This window comes from Enhydra lutris, unplaced genomic scaffold, assembly GCF_002288905.1.
Source record: "Enhydra lutris kenyoni isolate GAN:26980312 unplaced genomic scaffold, ASM228890v2 scaffoldscaffold18, whole genome shotgun sequence".
NCBI classification, from domain to species: domain Eukaryota; kingdom Metazoa; phylum Chordata; class Mammalia; order Carnivora; family Mustelidae; genus Enhydra; species Enhydra lutris.
In genome coordinates this window covers 15,273,575-15,292,117 of record NW_019154102.1, presented here as the reverse complement: position 1 = coordinate 15,292,117, position 18,543 = coordinate 15,273,575, and the positions used below count along the sequence as shown (strand labels likewise).

Below are 18,543 nucleotides of genomic sequence, written 5' to 3'. Positions count from 1 at the left end.
TGTAAAATGCAAAATGGTAAAACTGGAAGATCACATAGGAGAAAATACACGACTTTTAGTTTGGTGATGATTTTTTAGATTGTAGCATCAAAAGCCCAATTCATGAAACAAAAAATTGACAAGTTGGACTTTGTTAAAATTGAAAACTTCCACTCTGTGAAAGACAATACTAGAAGAATTATACAGGCTAGACACTGGGAGAAGATATTTGGAAAACACATGTATGATAAAGGATTGGTATCAAAATACACAAATAATGCTTAAAACTCAATAAGAACAACACAACGAAAAAATGGGAAAAGGACTTGAATGAACATTTTTCCAAAGATGTACAAATGACCAGTAAGTATATGGGAAGATAGTCAACATCACTAGTAAGTTGTAAGTGTTAAGTTTTATGTTATATGTATTTTGGTATAATAAAAAAAAATGCACAAAAGATCTGAATAGGCATCTCATGAAAGAAGACATACAGATGGCAGATAAGCATATGAAAAGATGTTTAACATTTTATGTCATTAGGGAATTGCAAATTAAAACAGCAATGGAATGCTGCTATGTATCTCAGAATTGCAAAAATTCAAAACACAGCACCAAATGCTGGCAAGAATATAGACTGATAGGAACTCTTATTCATTGTGGGTATGACTGTGAAATGGTACAGCCATGTTGGAAGACAGTCCTTTGGTTTCTGCCACAATTGCTGTCAAAACTCTGAACACTACTAGCTCAGTGGTTTTTTTTTTCCCTTTCTATACTCCATTTTCCCATGTGTCTTATTTATGGTATCTCTGAAAACATAGAATTGTTGTTAGTGATCCATCTACTCTGAAATCGGAGTAGGGTTGGTTTCTCTTTCTTTCTTTCTTTCTTGACTTTGTCAGCTAATAACTTGTCTTTCTGTCTTAGGTGTATAAGTTTTCACATTTTCTTCTTTTAAAAAATTATTTTCAATTGATTTCTGTTATATAAATAAGGATTTTTTTATTTGCATTCCCACTTCATTCCAACTTATGGAGATTTTACTGTAATTATATAAAATGGGATGAGTATAATCATATAGGTGTTCATAGAGCTTGTATTGGTTTATTAAGCATACTTATTTATGTTTAAGTTGAAGAGGCTAGTGATTTCATGTTAAAAATTGTAGAACTAATATATATTTTGTGAAATATTTTGATGCTTTGAATATTCATATTGCTACATAATATTGAATTTGTTATTTGTCTTATAGAGAGAGAAGATTCATGAGAGATGCAAGAATATTTGTCCTCCTAAAGATACCTTTGACAGGACTCTCTTACATACTCATGGTATGGAATATGTGCTATTTGTAGACAATATGAAGATAAATATGTGATAATTGTAGCATAGCATAAATATCAACAAACAAAATCTTAATTTGGGGACCTTGATGGCTGTTATACCTATAATTCATTTTTACTGGAATTTTTATAGCCTATTATCATAATTTTTCCAAAAGCTGCTAAGAGAAAAACCATGGGTCTCATTTTAGTGTTATCCTTCATTTCAACAAATACTTTTTTAACATCTGGGTGCTTGGTATTTTGCTTATTCCTTAAAAATAGTTGAATAACAAAGAGCACTTGTCTTCAAGAAGCTGATAGTCTTCTCAGTAGGGTTAAATAAGTAAGCCAACAATTGCAGCACTGTATATCAAGCAGTAACTTCAGCATGGTAGGTTGGTATAGAGCTCCTAATTTGCTAAGCCTTAGAAAACTTACAGAATTAATGATTGCCTGTGTTTTAAACTAGCTGCTGAAGAGGTTTCTGTGGGGAAAGGCCTTCCAGGAAGAAGGAACAGCGGATGCAAAGCAACAGAGTCAAGAGAGAGCATGTTCAAAGAACTACAAGAGTTCAGTATGTTGGCTCTACTGGGAGTAAGAAGTGAGGCTGAAGAAGTAGGCAGAGTCATCAGATCATGAAGAGCCTTCTATGCCATACTAAGGAATTTTTCTTTTCTAAAAGCAGCCCAGAGCCTCAGAATATTTTTAACCAGACATCAGATTTATGATTATACATTTCATTGTGAAAACAGTTGTGGAAAATAAATTTAAGGATGTTGATAAATGGGAGGCAAAGAGACAGTTGGAGGCTATTGCAGTAATACAAGTGAGAAATCATGTGGCCCCAATAACAGTTATAATGAAGACGGAGAGGAATTTAAACATTTGAGAGAGTTATTGAAGCACAAGTTTTGGTGGTCAGGCAGTTGTTGGTAATGGTAATGATCAGTTTGCACACTGGGAAGTTTCTGTGGATTTCACAATTTAGGATCTCTTAGGGCATTCAGACTTAGAAGTGGTGGTATAGAAAACAGTACTATATATTAAGGAGTGAGTACAAGAGAAAGAAATGGAGACTATCAGTGTGGATATGACTTGAGGATTTGAGGTATAGCGTATTGACTAGAGAGAACACAGTATAAGAATATTTTTGCATGGTCAACACTAGATGAGGCAGAAGATGTATTTGCAAACCTGAGAGTGAATGCTTCCTTAAATTTTGTACTGGAGGGCCTCCCTTGTGTCAGCCTGGTCCAGGCTGGGTTTTAACTTTATCTTTGTTTTTTTTTTTTTTTGTTTTAATGAGAGAGAACGAAGCATATATACGGAGCATGTATATATGCAGAGAGAAAGAACTGTTAGAAGGAAAGAGGTTGAAGATATGGAAAGAGGCAGGGTGTTTGACGAGGCATGCTCATAGAGGAGGCTGGAGGGTATAGAGTCTGACCCAGGAAGGTTAGTTTTGGAAAGGAGGGTACATTCTCTGAGATTTAGTTGGGGAGATGAAGGTAAAGTAGGTTCATTTGCAGGTTTGTAGATACAAACTAAGATGTCTAAGAAGAAAATTAATAGGGTATTAATATCTTAATATGTTATTAAAATCTTTTTTCATAAGAAATTTTGGTTGGGATGGTGAGTATTTTGGACAATAAAAGCACTATTCCTATATTAGAATGCAATTCTCTTTTTTTTTTAAGTTTTTATTTCTTTGACAGAGAGAAGTGGGGGGAGCAGCAGGCAGAGGGAGAAGTGCAGGGCTGGATCCCAGGACTGTGGGATCATGACCTGAGCCGAAGGCAGACGCTTAACCGACTGAGCCACCCAGGTGTCCCAGAATTTAATTCATTTTTAAAAACTATATGCCAAACTTAATTTCACCAAACTTAATAAGATAGCACCAAGATTTCTGTGTCCATTTAAAAAAGACTTGAAATATATTTAGCTTTCTTGCTCTCATACAATTGATTAAAAGTATTTGAAACATAGAATTTTTTCAGTGCTTTATTTACTGCTAGGCATATAGGAAGTGCTTGATGTCTGTTGAGGGAATTTAAGTCTTTACTTAATTGTGATATAGTATAGAATCTGGTCAAAATATATTTTATAGGGACGCCTGGGTGGCTCAGTTGGTTAAGCAGCTGCCTTCAGCTCAGGTCATGATCCCAGCGTCCTGGGATCGAGTCCCACATCGGGCTCCTTGCTTGGCAGGGAGCCTGCTTCTCCCTCACCCTCTGCCTCTACCTACCACTCTGACTGCCTGTGCTCACTCTCGCTCCTCTCTCTCTGACAAATAAATAAATAAAATCTTAAAAAAATATATATACATATATATTTTATAGAATAAAATGAAAACAAGTTTAAAAAATCGTATTTTCTCTTTTCCTTTTTTTCATAGATAAATCCAGGACAGATCTGGAGCAAGTACCTAAGGTAACAAAGCTTATAAATGAGAAAAATTTTTAATATCTTTAATTTTTTATTATCTCTAATATTGTTAATTTTACCTTATCAAAAGCTTTCATTTGGGTTTTTTACATCTTAACCACTTTGCCTGTTCTGGGACTTTGTGTATCACTTTTCTTCTTTCTTTGGCCATCATCAATTTCTTCTTTATTACTGAAATCTACAAATATGTTTAAGTCTCTCCATTCTGAAAAAGAACTTTATTGATGTTACTACCCCTTGAAATTATTAAGAGATATGTCCTTTGTGTGAAAATTTTAAAGAGATGTGTAATAGATGTTTTCTTCCCCCGTTCTGCTCTGGGGAAATAGTCCATTGCATTAATTAGATTCTCAAAGAGGTCTATTATAACTGCTCTCTAAAGTGAGATGACACAGAGAAGACAACAGACAGAAGCAAAAAGGCAGTCATTTTTAAAGTTGTTTGATTCCTACAAAAAATAAAATTCAAACTCTATCATTTAAGACCCTTGATTATTCATTTCCATCATAGTCACACTCAACTTTTGCTTACTAATCTTTACACATTCTTTACTTCAGTTTAACTATTTTGCTGGCTCTGTTCTTTACTTGCATTGTTACTTTAGTCTGGAAGACTTTTCCCTCAACTCCCCATATCTAATCCTTTCTTTATATTCTCTTACTTAAATGGCAACTTTACATGAATACATCTCTTCCCAGCTGAAGATAATTGGCCCCTTTGCTGCATTTCCTAGTATTTTATATAGACCTGTGCCTTCCTTTTAAAGGCATTTGTCACTCTTCTTGTAAGATACTTATGTGTATATTTTACCACATCCATTGGACTAAAAGTCCTTGGGATTAGGACCTATATAATAATTTATCTTTGTTTCCACCTTAGTGCCTAGCATACAGGTTACATCATCAGTAAATATTTATCGAATTAATCAGTACTTTTAATTATACTAAAGCAGGGACTAAGAAATACACTCATGTCCCTAGTTAGATTTTCCCTATCACTTTATACTAATTTTTGGATATAGGTAAAATGGATCAGTAACTCTAATAAAATAGAGCATAGAAATTAAGTAAGTTAAACCATGTTTCAGGCCTTATGCTAGGTACTGGAGATACAAAGATTAATTAGCTATAAATCCAGTCTTACAGGGATGTATGATCTCTAGGAGCTGATACATATATTTAATAAATAATTTTTGTGAAGTATGAGATACATAAATATATGTGGTATACATACTTATGTTCAGAGATGGAGTGACTCATGTGTTCAGAGATGGGGTAAGTGTTCATACAGAGATAACGTTTGCCCTTTTGATTTGGTTGTGTTCTCCAGGAAAATAGGAAGGCATTCTAGGCAGAAAGCATGTACAAAGATAGTTAAGCACAAGAGGGTATGGAAGTTGAGTATTGTTAGAATGTAACTTGTAAATAGTGGGAGTGGCAAAATACAAATTGATGATGGAGTTCAAAGAAAATGAAGGGCCTTTGGGGCACCTGGGTGGCTCAGTCGGTTGAGTGTCTGCCTTCGGCTCAGGTCATGGTCCCAGGGTTCTAGGATCGAGCCCTGCATCGGACTGTCTACTCAGCTGGAGAGCCTGCTTCTCCTCTACCTTTGCCTGCCTCTCTGCCTACTTGTGCTCTCTCTGTCAAATAAATAAATAAAATCTTTAAAAAAAAAATGAAGTGCCTTTGATGCCCTTCTAAAGAGTTTGGTTCTTAGATCATGGGACTCCATTGAGAGATTTAAACAGAGAAGTTAATTCAGTGATACTTGCATTTTAAAAGTATATCTGACAGCAGTATAGGGGATAGATTGAGGAAGGACATGAGTAAATAGCCATTTACTGTAATCCAGAGATGATGAAGAGCTGCATTAATAAAATGCTATAGATGTAGAAGAGAGAGAGCATTCAAGTGTTATATAGAAAATATAATGCGTAGGACTTAGTGCCCAGATGGATATGGTATGTAAAGGAAAAAGAACGATCTTTTCATAAAATTGAATTTGTTCTGGTTTTAAACTTCAGTATATGTCTAATCTACGAAACTAATTTTGAAAGCATTTTAAGCAGGAGAAAGTAGAAAAATAAATATAGAGAACTTGATACTTGGCATTTTTAAAAAACTACTTCAGTGGGAAATAATACAGAAATTTTGGTATAAGTAGGATATCTCCCTTTGGTGTGTGCCTGGTGGGACTGCACTAGTGAATTTGATTACATGGTAATGGAATGATTGCCTCCATTGGTAAAGACAAAATACATTTTTCTATTTTTCATGAGTATTTTTAGCTTGATGAAACACTATACATTTTTTATACAGATTTTTTTATAAATGTATTACTTTTGCTGTTTATGCTTCAGATCTAAGTTAATCATCTTTAATGGTCTTATGATGTTTGAAGGGATAATGGATATTAAAAAATGTTTATCTAATGAGGAAAATACATTTTTTAATAGATTTTTATGAAACCAGATTTTGCCTTGGACGATTCCTTAACTTTTAATTCAGTTTTACCATGGTCTCATTTTAATACTGCTGGTGGAAAAGGAAATCGTGATGCAGCTTCCTCAAAGTTGCTACAAGAAAAGGTAATTTCATTTTTGCTTTTTTCCACGTAGAAAACTTTATTCTGGTTAAGTGGTACCTTTTGTGTGGTTTCTGATTTAGTTATTTATTAAGGGCTATTTCTTTTAATTTTTTCATATTTTTTGTTACTGCCTTCAGATCTAACTGATAAAATAAGAGCATTTGATTCAGTGGAAAACAAGTTGTGCTGGTGAAAAAGAAGCTAATTGTTGGAGTGCTTCTTAATCTAAAATAGCAGTCGATGGAATTTCAGTTATCCCAAACAATATATTGGCTAATTTTATATTCTCTATGATTTGAAGTATGGAAAATCAACTTTTGCTGTGGTACCATTTTTCCTTATTTCCACATCGTAGGGATGATTATTTTGGAGCAAAAATATGGTAGTTGAAATATACAGTATTGTATTAAAAATTACATTAAAGGGGGCCTGGGTGGTTCAGTGGGTTAAAGCCTCTGCCTTCAGCTCAGGTTGTGATCCCAGAGTCCTGGGGTCCTGGGATCAAGCCCTGCATCGGGCTCTCTGCTCAGCAGGGGGCCTGCTTCCCTTCCTCTCTGCCTGCCTCTCTGCCTATTTGTGATCTCTATCTGTCAAATAAATAAATAAATAATCTTTAAAAAATTGCATTAAAAATACAATGCTGTATTTTTAGCTTTGCAAAGCCTAACCTTTGCATGTTATTAGTCAGCAGTTTTTAAAAACTTTTACAATATTTTGTAATATGTTGAGAAGTTAATGTGTTACAGAGTTTTAAACATACCTTAACTCACATATCAAGAATCTTTTAAAACTAGAATAGGAAGTAAAGATTTTTTATTCCTGTTCTTTCTCAGCAGTTTAGAGCTTTTCTAAAACTGGTTTTAAACTGAGAAGAAAGCATTTTGTTTCAGGCTAGTGACATCTCTTGGCAGTCTGAAAACTTGTCTCAGGAAGACTATTCAATAAATGAGGTCTAGTAACTGAAGAAAAACTAGTTTGGGGAGAAGAGGAGAAGAAATGTAGCGAAAGAATCATTGACTATTCCTTTTCCATAGTTGAAAATAAAAATGAAGTAATTTTTCCTTCGGCAACATTTTTACCTATAAAGGTTTTCTTTGAGTAAGAACAAATTCATAAATCTGATGAAAATTATGGGTTTAGGGGCACAGACCTACTTGCAGATTGCTTTTTCACATTCCAATATATACCCTGTTAAAATAATACCTTAAAAGAAAAAAACAACAAAAGCCAATAAAAATCTCATCCTAGGGGCGCCTGGGTGGCTCAGTGGGTTGGGCCTCTGCTTTCGGCTCAGGTCCTGATCTCAGGGTCCTGAGATCGAGCACCGCACTGGGCTCTGTTCGGCGGGGATCCTGCTCCCCTCACCCCCACCGCCCCACCGCCTTGCCTCTCTGCCTACTTGTGATCTCTCTCTCTCTGTCAAATAAGTAAGTGAAATCTTTAAAAAAAGATCCTCAATACTAATCTTTCCTAATACTTTTAGGAAGACTAAAAATTGTTCTAGGAAATGAATTATGAAAATATTATGCTTTTTTTTTTAAAGATTTTATTTATTTATTTGACAGAGAGATCACAAGCAGGCAGAGAGGCAGGCAGAAAGAGAGGGGGAAGCAGGCTCCTTGCTGAGCAGAGAGCCCGATGCAGGGCTTGATCCCAGGACCTGAGATCATGACCTGAGCCGAAGGCAGAGGCTTTAACCCACTAAGCCACCCAGGAGCCCGGAAAATATTATGCTTTTGAAAAGAATGGATCAATGGAATATTGATAACTTGTAGAAATTTTTGAAGTTCAAATGAAAGTTTTTTCATGGTAAATGTTTAATTAAAGGATTGGAATTTGGTTTTTTGTTAAGTTGCAGAATCAGGTTTTTATGTTTACATTCTGGGTCCTTATTCTACTCTCTTAGAAAAGGAATGGAAGAAATAATTCCAAGAGAACACTTTCATACTCACTATATGATTGATAAACAGCTGTTTTTATCTTGTGATTTTTAAAGAGAAGGGATGCTACAAAGAGGATTAGTTAATTTGTATCCCACTCTAGTGCTACCCAAAGTCCTGGTCTATGATGAAATAAGGAGCTTGCACTAGAATGTAAATCATTGCACTACTTCCTTTATTAAGAAGGTCTTTCTATGAAAAAACAATGCAGTGGGCTTAGTGATGTAGTTGATTTACTTTCCAGCAAATACCTTATTTTATCATGGACCTGTTAAATAGTTAACAGACTGGCAGCAGCATATAAACCATATTTTCAATAGCAGTGTCCTGAAGGAGTTACATTCTCAAATTTCCTATTCTGAAAATTGAGTCCACTTTAGCTTACAAGGTACCCAAGTACCTTTGTCCCCATATTGCTTTTTGGGTAAATAAGTGAACAAGCCATGTTGAAGATGAAAAGAACAATACCAAAAGGGTATAATCTCAAGAGATTTAAACCATGGAAAAAATTCTTGTTTGTAACCTGTTGTATATTATAATAGATTACTGAAGGAGCCTTGTTGAAGATATGTGTTATCCTGCATGGTTTGAAGAAAGTAGTCTTAGTGACCAAATACTATCTTCTAATCTTATGAGTCCTAAATGTTGAAAGTGCATTAACCCTTTAACACTGAATTCTCCTGAGATGTTGAGAGATAATGCCCAAAGTTTGAGCTATAGGTTGAAGAATCTAAAAGTTAAAAAGTGGGAGAGAAATGGAAAGATAATGTAGCCAAAAAAGGCATATGCAATTAGAAAGGAAGAAAAGGCAACTCAAGCTTTAGAAGTCCATATTTGAAATTAGAAAGCATTTTAATATATGTTGCTCTAGGAATTAATCTTGCTTGTGTTACAAATAAAATATATATGAACTCTTTTAAGGCATATGTCAAGCTTTTAAGGGGAAAATATATTGGAAATAAATTTCCAATATATTGGAATTTTACAAATATATATGTGTGTGTGTGTGTATTTACAAATATATACTGAGTTTTACAAATTGGTTAAAGAATAATTTTTGAAATGCAAAATAAGCAGCCTTGAAAAAAAGTCCCAGTGAATTCTAGTATTTTCCATAATTTGTGACTGGATCATGAATCTGTCAGATTCTTTTGAGGCAGAGTGGTATGGTAGAAAGAGCTTCAGTTTTTGAGTCAGACAGGCTTAGGTGCAAATTTTAGTTTTCCTATTTACTAGCCATATGATCTTATTCAAATTATTTAATGTCTCTGAGCCTGTTTCCTCATCTGTAAAATAAGAATACTAATACCTGTATTCTAAGATTGTTAAAACTAGAAAATTATGTATATAAAATACGACTGCCTGGTACATAGAAGGAAGGAGTCAATAAATGGTAACTATAATAAACTTCTAATCAGATGAGTGATGTGTGATGGTGTGGGGGTTAAGGAGATCATTCTGTCTTGGATCTGAGAACTTCTGAAACTACATTATAATCTCAGATGACTGTGGGGTACTCTTACTTTCTAGAAAGTAGTTGGTGTTTGGACGGCAGTAGTAGGAGCAGAGAAAGAAGGTAAATTGGCTACTTCTACTCTTTTGTGTTACGTTTATTAATCTTTGGGTTGTTACCTTTCATCTCCCTTCCATTTTATTATGCCCAATATCAAGAATCCCATAATCAAATAGTTCATACGATAGGATTTAAAATTGTTCAGGCAATAGGATTTTAAAATAAAATTTTAAATTGTATCATTTTCAGAAAGTATTTGGATAGTCAAAGAAGGTAATCTTATAATACTCCATGATTTTTTTTCTTCTTTCTTAAGCTGAGCCATTATCTGGATATTGTGGAAGTAAACATTGCTCACCAGATCTCTCTACGTTCTGAAGCATTTTTTCATGCAATGACCTCTCAACACGAATTGCAGGACTACCTCAAGAAAACTTCCCAGGCTGTAAAGATGCTTCGAGATAAGATTGCACAGATTGATAAAGTAATGTGTGAAGGATCACTACACATTTTAAGACTGGCACTTACCAGAAACAATTGTGTTAAAGTGTACAATAAACTCAAGTTAATGGCCACTGTACACCAGACTCAGCCTACAGTGCAGGTGTTGTTATCCACTTCTGAGTTTGTTGGAGCTTTGGACTTAATAGCAACAACACAGGAGGTTCTACAGCAGGAGCTTCAGGGCATTCACAGCTTCCGGTACGTCCTTTAAGTAAGGGTTTAGAGATAATGTTAGCAGTTCTGAAAGGATAAATTTTAGTGTGTAATGTTAGCTGAGGAAGTGTGAATGTATGTAAGTTACATGAATATTTCTTCTTCCAGATTTATCTGTTTAGTAGTGTTATCATTGTGATATTTTAGTCTTAGTGAAACAAACGCTGTAAGCACCAGTATTTACAGAAACATTTGAATGGAGAAACAAAATTATATTTTTGATAGGTGGTACTAATGAAAGGCCAGTCATAACTTTGAAAATAACAATTTGAAAATGTTGAAATAGTTTTGTGTCAAGTTAGAAGATCAAGGTGCAGGAAGGAATATCTAAAATTAAGTTCATTTTAAAAGTTCTTGAATAGGTTTTAAATTTGATAATTATTAAGTAGTTATTTAATAATGCAGTTACATATTTATATATAATTATTTGCTAATTATTAAAATTAATTTCTAACTATCAGTGTTTATCATTGCAAAAAATTCCATATGGTGATGGAAAAGACCCAGTTTTTCCTGCATTCTTACATTTTGAAAATATTTTTAACCTTATGATTTTAGTTATTTCATGTGAGATGATGTCAAAATGTTTAATTTGTAGATAAACCAGATACAGGCCATCAAAATTTCATTCAGTTAAGCAGGCTTGCAGTGTCCTTGTAGAAGTCCCTCTGCTGGAAAACCCATCCAAACCTTACACTACTAAGTGACTATAAAGAAGTTGTATGGAAGATGTATTCTGTAACTTAATAGATACTTAATACAGTCTGGAAAAGTTAGCTTCAAAATAAATTTAACTGAGTTATAAATTCTTATTGACTAAGGATAGGTAATTGGAATATTTAGAATGAATTTTTTAAAAGGTGGCCCAAATTTAATGACATAAAGGATTGGTTCATTCATTCATTCAAGACATGGTTACTGATTACCTTTACATGTCAGACACCAGGCAGATTATTGGGAATATTGCCATGAACAGAGCAGAGAGTGTTTTCACGATTTATTTGATAGAATGAAGGAGACAGAAATGACTGGGTTGTCATCCTACAGTGCAATACTGTATGATGACGAATGTATAGATTGTTAGGGAGCTGTAACTTCAGGGGAGGAGCTTAATCTAGACTTGGATGTCTAGATTTTTAGTTTCCCTTTTACCTCTGAAATTGTACATATTTCTGTTTTTTGAATGTCTGAATGGAATGTATTTTTATTTTTTACTTTTATTTTTTAAAAAATATTTTCTTTGAGAGAGAACACATGTGGTGGTCGGGGGAGAGGGACAGAGGGAGAGAAGCAGACCCCGAGCTGAGCAGGGAGCCTGAGGCAGGGTTCTATAGCAGGACCCTGAGATCATGCATGATTTAACCCGAAGACAGAGGCTTAACTGACTGAACCACCCAGGCGCCCCTATTTTTACTTTTTTAAAAGGTTTTATTTATTGAGGGGCAGAAGAGGAGGGAGAGGGATAAACAGACTCTGCAGTGAGTGTGGAGCCCTACATGGGGCTCAGTCTCAGGACCCGGAGACCATAACCTGTGCTGAAACCGAGAGTCCAATGCTTAACTGACTGAGCCACCCAGGCACCCTTGAAGGTTTTTTTAAATAAATACTAATTTTGTCACTTTCATTGGTCTTTCACTGTATAATGTCATGAATGTTGATAAATATTGGGAGCTCATTCTGTAGAGTGCTTTTATCCTCTGTATAGGACAGCGCTGAGAAATAAATGAAAGATTGGGGGCAGGTTGGTGGGGCAGTCAGTTAAGCATCTGCCTTCAGCTCAGGTCATGATCCCAGCATCCTGGGATCGAACCCTGCATTGGGCATAATCATTTTAATAACTAAGAACACAGTTAACATCACTGATGCTTATAAGTAGACAAGAGACCTACATTACACATTATCTTGTGATGTTGAGATAAGGACATTCAAATGCAAGTTTGATACAGAAGTTTTATTGTGGGCCTGACAAATATCTGAACCTTATCTTGCAGATTTTGAAATAGAGAATCTTCAGTTGCTTTGAAATTCAGGGATATAATGTTCTTTGCTTTCTTATTATAAAAGTTTATGTAGAAACTACTCTTTCAGTTTTCATCATTGTTGTTAACTTTTTTTCCTTTCTATTTACTACCACCATTATTCTACAATCACCACCACTGTAAAACCTAAGAGCACTTTTTGAATGGTAGTCTGTACCATGTACTGTGCAAAGTATTTTGCATATGTTATTTGGCTCCGTTCACCCCCCAAAAACCTCTATAAGATAAGTAGTCTTATCCTTATTTTAATAGATAAGGAAACTGAAGCATAGAAAGTCTTACATAACTTGCTCCAAGTCATATAGCAAGTTACAAAACAGTAGAGTTGAGATTCAACCCAGGTCTCCTCTGACCTGAGAGCTATGTATGCTTTTTAATATATTTGATTGAGGATATATGGAATCTCAAAAAAACCTCTCTGTATGTCAATGCTGATTTTATAGTGCGGTAGATGTTAACTTGTGGGCAGTTGGGTTATAAGTTCGCAGTTGAGTTATATGTCCATTGAGCCAGGACTTACCATGGTAGTTGATAACAATTAATGAAACTAGTTTGCTTTCTAGTCATAATAAGACTTTTTTTTCCTTTTTTTGGGAGGGTGGGGGAGAAAAGGTGGAAAACAGAGTTAATTATAAGTTCCAGCTTATTACATGGTTTCACTCATCACAGGTCACCTTGGGATTCCATTTAAGGGATTTTTGTTATTGGAAGTTATGAAAAAGTAACATATTCTTTGATCCTGGTATAATCGTCCATAATTTAGATCTTCAAAACAGTATAGTAAGAAAACATCCACATTGTATGCTCTGGGATGAAGCCAAAAAGCAGATGTGCTGCTATTTGATGAAGCTAGTATTATAGTACAGTTAATTGATATATAAGTTTCTCTGATAAAAGCAGCACAGAGATTGTTGTAGTGAACATAAAACTTACTAGAAGGTCTGAATTAATGTACACATTGAGACATACCAAAGTAGAAAGTATTGGAACTGTCCTAATTTATGTAGTTAGATATATGAACCTATATACTTTTTCAGAATGTGGTATTTTAGTTACTTGTTGTTTCAGTAGATTTCTTTTATCACTCTAAATTACAGTATGTGATTATTAGTATACGTAATTTTAAACTTAGCACATTTTTGTTTATTAAATAATTTTGATATGGTTAATAATGTGCAGGCCATTATTATTGCAGCTATTATCAAAGTCACCAAGACTTAAAAAAGATAAATAGGTGAATCTTGTAGAACATTATAATTATGGAAATTTTGTTTAAGAATTTGTTTAGACAAATCTTTATTTATTATTCTGATGCTCAGAAGTCAGTAAGATACTGTCATCTAGATTGCCCACCATAATTCTTTGTTGGGATTTGTTGAAGACTATTCATACCCGAAGGTAGCATATACCTGAGTGTTAACCTTTGGTCTGTATTGAAACGGAACCAAAGATCTTCATAATAATCAGCTGAGAACCAAGCAACATTAAAGTTATGTGTAGCTTTATATCCTACTCTGTTGTGCTTTTTAAAAAACTTACTGAAAGTTCAAACATGCACAGAAACAGGAAATTATGTGAAGAGAACTATATAAAGCTGGGTAAATTTGAGTTATCACCTGTGAGTTACCAACTCATGGCCAGCTTTGTCTTTTCTATACCCCCTACTCCTAGTTTATTTTGAAACAAATCCAAACATCATTCTACTTCTTTGGCAAATATTTCATTATGTATATTTGAAAGATAAAAGATATTTTAAATTATATTCATATTTTTAAAAAGCTAGTCATTGTTCAAATTTTCATGTTTCAAATTTCTTTTTTTTATGTGTTTATTGAAATCAGGATCCAAATAATACCTATACATTGTGATTGATATTTCTTTCTCTGTTTTTTTTGTTGTTGTTGATATATATATCAACATCTTTTGATATATACTTCCTCATTCTCATTTTCTCCCTTTCAAGAAATTGAGTTATGAGGCGCCTGGGTGGCTCAGTGGGTTAAAGCCTCTGCCTTCGGCTCAGGTCATGATCCCAGGGTCCTGGGATCCAGCTGGGCATCGGCATTGGCATTGGGCATTGGGCTCTCTGCTCAGCAGGGAGCCTGCTTCCCTTCCTCTCTCTGCCTGCCTCTCTGCCTACTTGTGATCTCTGTCTGTCAAATAAATAATAAATAAAATCTTTAAAGAAAAGAAATTGAGTTATTTACCTTACAAAGCTTTTCACAGTCTAGATTTTGCCAGCTGCATCTCCATATTTAAGCACGTTTTTCTTTTGCCTATATTTTCTGAAAACTGCTAATTAGAATTAAAGGCTTGATTAGATTTAAGGTTTACTTTTTGGCAGGAGCACCTAATAAGTCACAGTGTGTATTTCAGCCAAGAGGCATATATCTAGGGGAGGTTGGTGGGGGGCGGTATTACTTGGGTGATGGGCATTAAGAGGGCACTTGATATAATGAGCAGACGGTGTTATATACAACTGATGAGTCACTAAATTCTACTTTGAAACTAATAAAAAAAGATAAATACTTTTATCTCAGCAAAAGAGATGATATTATTGTAACATTTCACTAGGCATTTATATATAAGTAAAAGATCAGATTCCAAATCCCAAAAAAAAGGCATATATCTGGTTGTCTCTCTTTTTATGATATTAGCAGCCATTTGATGAACATTGCCTAGATTTATTAACTCATTATGGGTTACATGTAATAATGATATTCTAATTCTATACTTCCTTAATCATTTATGAATTTGGAATATTTCTATAAAGTTATATTTGTCCATAACAATTTGATAACACTTAAGGACAGTTCTTACAAGGAGAGGCAGGATGATGTTTTAGATTTCTTCTTTTTTAATTTGGTAGTTTTAAAATTAACGAATTGAAAATCTAGCATCTTCCAAAGGTAACTGATGATTTTTAAAAGGTAAATTTTATAAATATGAATTTACATATATTTGAAGTAAGTTTTTTTGCTATTTTTATTTTTGTCAGCATTCAGATTATTCTGTCTTTTGTAGGCTCAAGTTCATTTTTGTGGTATTTTACATGATTCCAGGAGCTTTTGATTGGTAGTTTTCTTACTTTGTGTTATGATTAGGTGTTCATATTCTTTTTCTGTCCCAGACTTGTAATCCACCATTTTCCTAAGGAGCACTAGTTTCTTTTAGTAGGAAATGGTATTTAAAAATTACAGTCTGGGTACCAGATGTGTTCCTTGGTATTGGATTGGTCATTATCTCTAGGCCTTTGTAGTGGACAGAGCTAGAAAACAGGTTTCCTTTTTAAAGAAAAAATTTGAGTTCATATTGGTATTTCCAATTTAAATTCAGGACCATAAAGTTTTTACTTCATTAATCTTATATATGTATACAGGCTTTTGAAAACTGTGGCTCCGAAGGACATTAAAACATAATTACTCATTTGCTTTATCCCACAATATACATAGAGTGCTCTCAGAACTAACAGTATTATTGCTACAAACATGGAGGATTTCTTTCTCTTCTTTTCCTTAAGCTATATCCTTGTGAAATAAGTGGATAAATTTCTATGTTTTAAAGTCACTTGAAATAATTCTTCTTTATATACATTTGCTACTAACTTGATGTGCTGTTAAGTTCATTTGTTTCGTTTGCTTTTGATATTTAAGGGTTGAAGTTTTTAAATATAATGTTGTGCTAGAACTATGTTAAGTAGTTATGTGGTTCCAAAGTCAAATTTCTGAAACAAAGGATGGTCAGTGAAATTTAACTTCTCTCTGGTTCCTTCCTTCCTACCTACTCTATAGGTCACCATTTTAAAAAGTTTTAATTTACATTTATCCGTCATCCATCCAGCCATCTCTCTTTCTGTCCCTACTCTTAGATAAGCATTAGTATACTGTATTACTTTTCTCTTCCTTGCTGTTTTCATCTTTACAGTACACCTGGGGATCACTTTATAGTCTGCATTCTAAGTGGCAGCTGTCTCTGCAAGGGGGCAAGAATTGGTTCTTGAAGGGTGAAAAAAATTGGATGTTATAATGGCTTGTGGCCCTCCAAAGGGCCAAGGTACATAAACAGATATACACTCTATCTGTGATATTAAGTATATTTATGGGGTGATTAGGAATAAAAATATCTAAAAGAACTTCTGGGGGCAACAATGAAAAAAAAAGATCGAAAAACTGCTCTGTAGCAGTATATAGTATATTAATTGGTATTCTTCAGTTCTTTTAAAAGTATATAGTGTCTGTTACAGGATAGTTAACTAACTTCCATTGGTCAACATTTGTGTGGTTTCTATTCCCTTAGGGTTATGAACAGTGCTACAATGTAATGTGTGTTCTTTTTGTATTTTTATGAGTGTGTCTTTGATACAGATGCTGAGAAGTGAGATTCTGAGGTCAAAGGTTAATTGCCTATGTAATTTTGCTAGATATTGCCAAATTTCTGTTATGGCAATGTTTTAGTTTGTACTAGTGTGTATGTTAGAAATTAGCTTATTGTAAGATGTTAGTGCCATTTATGAGAATCTTATTAGTCTTCTAATTAGCTGTAAGAAATACAATTTTTATACTGCAAAATGCAAATTTATGTATTTCACTTATCAGATGTTTTTCAAAATTATCACTATACTGCTTACCATATGCTGTTTATATAAGAACAATGGATCTGTCTAAAAGGTCATATGGTTTAAAAAGTTTTTTTTTAAAATGCTTTTTTAAAAAAATGTGCTATATCTGGTCTTACTAAAGACAGTTTCTGACATTTGTTTTTCAAGTTAACGGAGTATATGTATCTTTAAATGCTTTTTATTCAATAATGTCTAAATTTAAGATAAAATTTAAATTTAGACATTTAAATATACATTTTTTTTTAAAGATTTTATTTATTTATTTGTCAGAGAGAGAGAGGGAGAGAGAACAAGCACAGGCAGACAGAATGGCAGGCAGAGGCCGAGGGAGAAGCAGGCTCCCCAATGAGCAAGGAGCCCGATGTGGGACTCGATCCCAGGACGCTGGGATCATGACCTGAGCCGAAGGCAGCTGCTTAACCAACTGAGCCACCCAGGCATCCCTAAATATACATTTTTAAAAATTGCACCATAAGTAGAGCTTTAAGAAAATTTTTATAATGTATAAACAGATTTCTCATTGGCCTGTTTTACTTAATTTTTGAACTACTTTGGACCAACTAGATTACCCATTGTTTTTATGAAGCTATTAGATTATATGGTGAAGATCCCTTCATATATGAAGGTAATGATCCTGAGGGCCCTCCAGAGCAGGGACTGCATGGGATCCTTCTTGTCCTTTGGATACTGCATGCTTTCTCTAGGGAAAGTGTTCCAAATCCTGTTAGTCGTATTTGCCTTTACCACCCCCACAACTTTGCCCATTTGATTAGAGTTCTTCTTACTCCAGTCCTACTAAGATCTATAAATATTAGAGGTAGATTAAAAAGAAATATTATATTTTATGAGGAAAAAGTTCCAAGAATAGACTGTTGCTTAGTATTTTTATATTTCTAATCTTGTGTTCTGATGACTTGATGACTTTTCAGTATAATGACCTGAGGGAAATTGCACAGTAACTCACACTGTTCATAACAGAGATTGAATTGAGTCAGTCTGTCCCTATAGTCCTCAAGTATTTATATCCATCCCGAGAGGGCCATAGTAGACACTTGTATTTGTGGAATAAATGAATGGGAGCTACTGACATTGCTATTCCACAAATGGTTAATTAGGAAAGGACTTTAGAATATCTGAATAGTTTGTCTATGAAAAGCGGACAAAAAAGCAGTCATGAAATTTCTAGAACCATGTTCTCTGTGATACATTTAAGTGTTTGGAGGTTCAACATGTAAAGAAAAAAAGGATTTGGGAGATGATGTGAAACTATCGCAGTTATTTTTGTTAAGTTAAAAGATTCCATTCTACTCAAATATCACATTATTGCACAAATACTGTCAATTAGAAGAGTTTTTCCAACTAGTTTCCTTGATGGTGG

General features: G+C 34.2%; 1 protein-coding gene across 6 annotated transcripts in view; it reads left to right on the top strand.

Annotated features, from left to right (window-relative positions):
• LOC111147949 (VPS54, GARP complex subunit) overlaps positions 1-18,543 on the top strand; it is a 103,858-nt gene that overhangs the window by 41,301 nt on the left and 44,014 nt on the right. For all 6 annotated transcript variants that reach the window (XR_002640658.1, XM_022504227.1, XM_022504226.1 and 3 more), the window contains 4 exons: positions 1,235-1,313; positions 3,703-3,737; positions 6,208-6,339; positions 10,108-10,493. Coding sequence is in view for 5 of the 6 variants with exons in the window: in XM_022504227.1 (XP_022359935.1) it covers positions 1,235-1,313; positions 3,703-3,737; positions 6,208-6,339; positions 10,108-10,493 (632 nt within the window). In the remaining variant the exon portion in view is untranslated. The remainder of the gene's footprint in view (positions 1-1,234; positions 1,314-3,702; positions 3,738-6,207; positions 6,340-10,107; positions 10,494-18,543) is intronic.